The 6,000-nt window shown below is 46.0% G+C and overlaps 1 protein-coding gene across 7 annotated transcripts in view; it reads right to left on the bottom strand.

Moving 5' to 3' along the window:
* tnika (TRAF2 and NCK interacting kinase a) overlaps positions 1-6,000 on the bottom strand; it is a 75,620-nt gene that overhangs the window by 9,938 nt on the left and 59,682 nt on the right. For 4 of the 7 annotated variants that reach the window (XM_031559691.1, XM_031559694.2, XM_012837025.3 and 1 more), the window contains 7 exons: positions 5,179-5,343; positions 4,544-4,777; positions 3,759-3,895; positions 2,697-2,824; positions 1,984-2,081; positions 1,000-1,023; positions 1-8 (listed from right to left, as the gene is read on the bottom strand). The exon at positions 1-8 is cut by the window's left edge and continues 168 nt beyond it. In XM_031559691.1, coding sequence (XP_031415551.1) covers positions 1-8; positions 1,000-1,023; positions 1,984-2,081; positions 2,697-2,824; positions 3,759-3,895; positions 4,544-4,777; positions 5,179-5,343 — 794 coding nt within the window. The remainder of the gene's footprint in view (positions 9-999; positions 1,024-1,983; positions 2,082-2,696; positions 2,825-3,758; positions 3,896-4,543; positions 4,778-5,178; positions 5,344-6,000) is intronic. The other 3 variants (XM_031559693.2, XM_031559695.2, XM_031559697.2) reach the window with 1 other exon arrangement.

Raw genomic sequence — 6,000 nt, 5'->3', positions numbered from 1 at the left:
GTCAGGTCCTGAGACACAGGAGCAAAGGGAGAGAGAAAAAAAAAAAAAAAAAAAGAGAGAAATGGAGAGATAAAGAGAAAACTGTGAGAACAAGTGGGGTAGAAGAAAACTACAAAAAGGAGGGATGAGTGAAAATCATGCAGAAGAACAGCTAGTCACACACAAACCTACGAGTCCAACAAACAGAGTTATGGAGCAGACCTGACTACTCCTGTACACGGGACTACATGCTGCACCTCTGGACGTCTGAATATTTCATTCCTCCAGCCTCCAGGCATGTACATGAGGAATATTCTACACGTCATCACATACATCAACATTAAGACCTACAACAGCACATCCACCACAGGGTTTTTGTAAGGGCCATCATCAGAAGTTACATGATATGGGGGAAGGTGCCTCATAGCTAGAAACTACTTAGTGAGGACACTGTGGTCAGCAGGCTGGTTGTTTTTCTTGGTATCACTTTATACACATACTGAATTTCACAACATGCCATACGAGGCACTTGCAGCTATAGAGACCATCTCCCTTTTGAAAACAAGATGGAGAGAGAGAAAAAGAGATAGGAATGTGTGTGTGTGTGTTTGTATGTGGGTAAGAGAGAGAGAGCGAGAGAGAAAGAGTGAGAGAGAGACAGAGTGAGTGAGAGAGAGACAGATAGACAGACAGACAGACATTCTGATTAGCTGTGACGAATGGGGGGAGTGACGAGAACCATTAACAAAGACTCGGCTGATTCAGCCTGGTGAGAAAGTTTTCAGAGTGAAAGAGGAGAGGATTTTCTCAAGCTTAACACAAGAACACTCGTGGCCAATCTGCCAAGAAACTCCAACAAGGTCACAGAGAGAGAGACAGAGAGAGAGAGAGAGAGAGAGAGAGAGACACACACTCAGGGAGATAAAGGGAGAGAGACAGACAAAATAGAAACAAATAAAAATAGAGGAAGGAGAATTTAAAAAGAAGCAAGACAGAAGAAGGCACAGCTTTGACACTAACCTCATCTACGGCTTTCTTATAGCTCTGTTTGAAGTCGAAAAGCAGAGATCGCAGTTAAAAAAGGGGAAGAGATAAAGGGAAGAGAGACAAAGAGAGAGGGAGATAGTTAGAAAAAGGGAGAAAAACTGAGGGATTATTAGTGTGGTGTACACGGCGAGTCAGACAGTTCCATTTGCATGGAACACGCGTTCAAACATTCATCACGCCTCAACAGTTTCCCAGCCCTCCCTGACTTCACTTAGCATCCAGCTCGCTAGCCGAGGCTTTAGGAGGAACACAGAGAAGGCACAGAGTTGATTAGCTGAAGCTCATTGGGGCGCCCACTCTTGGCAACCCCGTCTCAATGCCAGCCGGGTGAAACTAATCCTTAGACCCCAACCCCCCCCCCCCCCCCCCCCCAGAAAAAAAAGAGAGGGCGAGAACAAGAGCCACAGCTCTGTGTCACTGAGTCCACAGAGCAAATGTGTACTGGGAGAGTGGGGGAAGGGACAGAGGATAAGGGAGGAAAAAAAGAAAGAAAGAAAAAACTGCAAGATCTCAGCTGTTACCCTTTATGAGAAAGCTGGGCTCTCCAAAGCATGGAGGTGACGTTTTCCAAGGGTTTATTTGATGAACAGCAAGCACAGCTCAGCTTCCATTCCAGAGCAAAAGGATTGTCAATAACCACGGCAGGAGCCGCAGAGTCTGACCATCACTGCACCAAATCACAACCACCAACCAAAAGTGAACTGTAACTAATCATGAAAGGCAGGCCATGGGCCTGAGCATCATGCAATGGATGTTAGTGAGACCATAACTGGCTTCGGACAGACGGCTTAATCCAGTTTAGTTATAATGAAGTGGGATCAGATAGTAGGTCCAGATTCTCTTGTCCAATCTGCTGCACAGCTGTTCAATCATGTAGTAATGACTGAATCCAAATAACAATCTTATGTGGTTGTGTGTGTATGTGTAAGTGAGTGAGAGAGAGAGAGAGACACTTACTGCTGGTCTACTGGGTCTAGGTGTCTCGCGAGCTTCCTCTTGCTTGGGCTTGGGGCTTTCCTGGGATGCGGTGGGAGAGGTCTCGGCCTTGGGTGCATCTATGACCACAACAAAGATGAGTTCAACCTAGCTCTGCCAATCAGATTATAAAACATTTACAGAGCCTACACATTACTATCCTTCTATACCATTTACTATCCTATCTCAGTCTCTTTTTGTCTTCTGTTGTCCTTCTCGTCCTTCTCGTCCTTCTCGCTCTCTCTCTCTCTCTCTCTCTCTCTCTCTCTCTCTAGGTGAGGCTAATAGGACCTGACTGATTGAAAGGAAAAAGAGGAGCAGGAACATCTAGGAGTCCAGTGGACCTGAATGAATGCGAGTGTGAGTCTGTCTAGGGCCTGAGCCTGACCTTGTGGAGGGACTGACTCAGACACACAGTGGGGCTCACTGGATTAAAAATAAGCTTTGTGTGCAGATGAATAAAGAATGCCCTCTAAAAACAAAGCCCAAGCAAATCATGAGGACATGGACAGAAGTGCGGAACAGAACAGAACTGTAAAATCATTCAAACAGCTCATGAGCAGAGCTGTTAAAACAACAACAACAAAACAAAAAAGTATGAAAGGCACGTGACTAAGATATGCACATGTCCTCCATCCCGATCTTCCCTCCAGTGCCTCAGGATGGGATGGGGGGTGGCGAGAGAGAAAGCTCACCTCTGCTCTGGTTCCTCTCGCTGGATCCCGGTTGGGAGGTGGGTGTGCCAGAGCTGGATGAGCTGTTGCTGCTGGGCCTCTGCAGAGCCGCGTCTAGTGACAGCTCCGGCTGCCGCAGGTCAGGGTTACTGAACAACACACACACACACACACACACACACACACACACACACACACACTGTCAGGAAGACATGGCAAGGCTCCTCTTACCTTATTATAAGATATTTATTAACGGACCACATATTATAACTAGTGCTGTCAGTTTAACGCGTTATTAACGGCGTTAACGCAAACCCATTTTAACGCCGTAAATTTTTTTTATCGCGAGATTAACGCGATTTTTTTTTGTATTAATTTTTATTTTTATTTATTTATTTATTTTCTTTTTTCTTTTTGGCCTCGCAAACTGTGTAGTAGGCTAACGTTACAGGTTGAGTGAATGGTGAGCGCGATACGGCGAAATGGATGATAAAAAGCTTCTGAATGGAAAGTTTACTTTTAAAAGTTGTGTTGTGCAAAAGAAGCGAGCTTCACTGTTGTCTAAAAATGTCAACAGGCAGCTGGCTGAAAGCAAAGAAGTAGTAGGCTTACCTTTTATTGGTAACCTAACTGTTACGCTTCATTGTTTCTGAAATAAGAGGCCTGACTGCTATGTTCCCAGCAAACTTGAAAAAAAGAAAATATTAAGCCATGGTTTAACTGCACTGCTGAGTCCTTGTTTACCTGAAATGTGCACTTTATAATTTTATTTTGTACTGCCCTGTTTGGCAATGTTGGTTTTCAATAAAATAAAACATTTGCTTAAAGCAAGCCAATCCACTTTTCCATGTTGATAAGGGCATTCAAATGAAAAAAAAAATGATGGAAAAAATAAATAAACGAAGGGACATTTAGAAAAGATACAAATTTGCGATTAATCGCGATTCATTTTGAGTTAACTATGACATAAATGCGATTAATCGCGATTAAATATTTTAATCGCTTGACAGCACTAATTATAACACATAGTGTGTTTAAGTGTGAAACTGGCTGTAGTTTGCCGTCAGTGGAGGTGCAGTCTACCTGGCCCGTATGAGTTGTGGTTGTGGTCCTGCTCTAGGCAATAGCCCTCCTCCTCCTCCTCCTCCTCCTCCTCCTCCGTTTCCGGGGGAGTTCTTCCTGACCAGCGCTGGAGAGATGGAGATGGTTCTCTGGGGCACCTGTGGATCACAGGAGAGTTGGAGGGGGGCACAAATGAAACATCAAAGGCCCCTTTCATGGCACGGACAGGACTCTCATGCTTGCACCTCACATCACGCGTCATACTTTGACTCCCTCAGTACTGGGAGTGTAGACAGACAGCACTCACGCCCACAGCCCACACCCTCCATCCTTCCTGGCTGAGAAGACACACACACACACACACACACACACACACACACACACACACACACACACACACACACACACACACACACACACACACACACACACACACACACACACACACACACACACACACACACACGCCGCTGGGAGATGAATCAGTACAGAGCAGCCCATGGCTGAATCTCTCCCCTCATTCAGTTCATTTGATATGTTGAGGGGAAAAAAACACAGCAAGCGCTTGGAGAGATTAGAGTGATCATTCTATTTGGTGAGCTTGTCGGAGTGAGTCGTTTAAACGCTCCGCCTTGGGGGGAGTTTAATCTACCGCAATACATTGCTGCAATCTGACTCAATTCAATTTCTCTCCGTTTTGTTTTTTGTAAAGCAAACTTAGACACTGCGCAGGAATTCATCTGTGTTTTTCTCAATAAATCAGATTCAGCATATTGACGGTTGAATGCGTTTCCACAGAAGGTCACCTTGGGGGGAATATCCTCTTCCCTGAGCCAGGAGCCCCGCTCCAGCTTGTCCACGCGGGAGGGCAGGGCGGGGACCTCGGAGGTGGGGTCCGAGTTCTGCCGGGGGGGCATCTCGGGCCGGTGGGATGGTGGGCCCTCCTGGAAGCCGGCGACCCCCTTGGGCGACTGGTCGTGCAGGGACTGCGATCCAGACATGGTGGGACTGTGGGACTTCACAGGCACCAGATGGGCCATCTGGAGCAAGAGGAAAAGAAATACTTAGAGACTGGTGGAGATGTCAGTGAACTCAGCGTGGGTCTAGAAATAGTGCTGTGTAAAAATATGCAGAGACCCCATGAGAGTGTAAATTGGGCCCTGGGACTCGTTAGCAGATTTCTACCACTACAGCAATGTGACAACCCTATGTGCTCTCTATGTGAAGGTCTTGTAAGTGTGGGGCAAAATCACCAGGAGTTGTCATATTACACCCAAAATATCAATCCTTTCATTCCATTAGATGAGCTATTTATGCAACAATCATTTTACTAACAAAAAATCACTTCATAAAGGATGTGATTGTCTGAAATTGTGTAGGGTTACCTGTGGAGGTGTGTGGACGGTTGTGATTGTATGAACGCCATTAGCGGGTATGTTACCTGTGGCTCTATGGGCCGATGCATGGGTGGGGTGCGAGCCGGCTGAACCCCCCCACTGCTGAAGGACTCGGAACGGGGTGGGAGAGAGGGGTCGGAGATCCGATTGGTGACTTTGTGCTGCAGCGCTGGAGAACTCTGACGGTTCAGCTTGGAGCGCTCCTCAACCTGGCGTCAGGATTAGAGAAAAACGTCAGAACAGGGTACAGCCGTGCGAATCCAAGTCACCATCTTCTCCAGTGGACTGACAACAATATAAAAGCTTACTATGGGGACATTACGTGCTTCAACACTCTTTGGGAAGAATTCCTGAATTTAAGGAATACGAATGAGGTATCTTTTTCTGATTCCACATCACAAACTGACTGCAAGATAAGTCAGCCTCTTAGGCCTCCTCAAGAATGAAAACATTCATTTGTTATTGTTAGCATCCTGAAGCATAGTTACACTTCACTGCCATTTTACTACCAAAGGGACAGAAACTAATATGGTATTATATTCGGCTGTGTCAAGGGACGATTTTCTTTCAACTGGAGAACATTTGGGAGTGCTTGAATTCAGTCACCCATGGTAGGCTGATGAGCTATTTACTGTCCATCACATGGAACAGTGATCATCTTCAGATACGATTTAGACAGAGCACCAGGGAGGGCAACCCACACACACACCACAAGCAGGAACAGGATAACAACGCTCCTTAGACTCGGCCAACATCGAGAGGTCAGACTAGGCAAAGCCAAAATGTTTCACTGGCTTGGTCACTGAGTCACTCTGAGGAATAACTACACTTAAAGAAAACAGCTATTCCATCAAGTCATTTTAACC

This window comes from Clupea harengus, chromosome 22 (assembly GCF_900700415.2).
Source record: "Clupea harengus chromosome 22, Ch_v2.0.2, whole genome shotgun sequence".
NCBI lineage: Eukaryota > Metazoa > Chordata > Actinopteri > Clupeiformes > Clupeidae > Clupea > Clupea harengus.
Note: the sequence above shows the minus strand (reverse complement) of the source record. Positions and strands in the feature narration are given on the sequence as shown.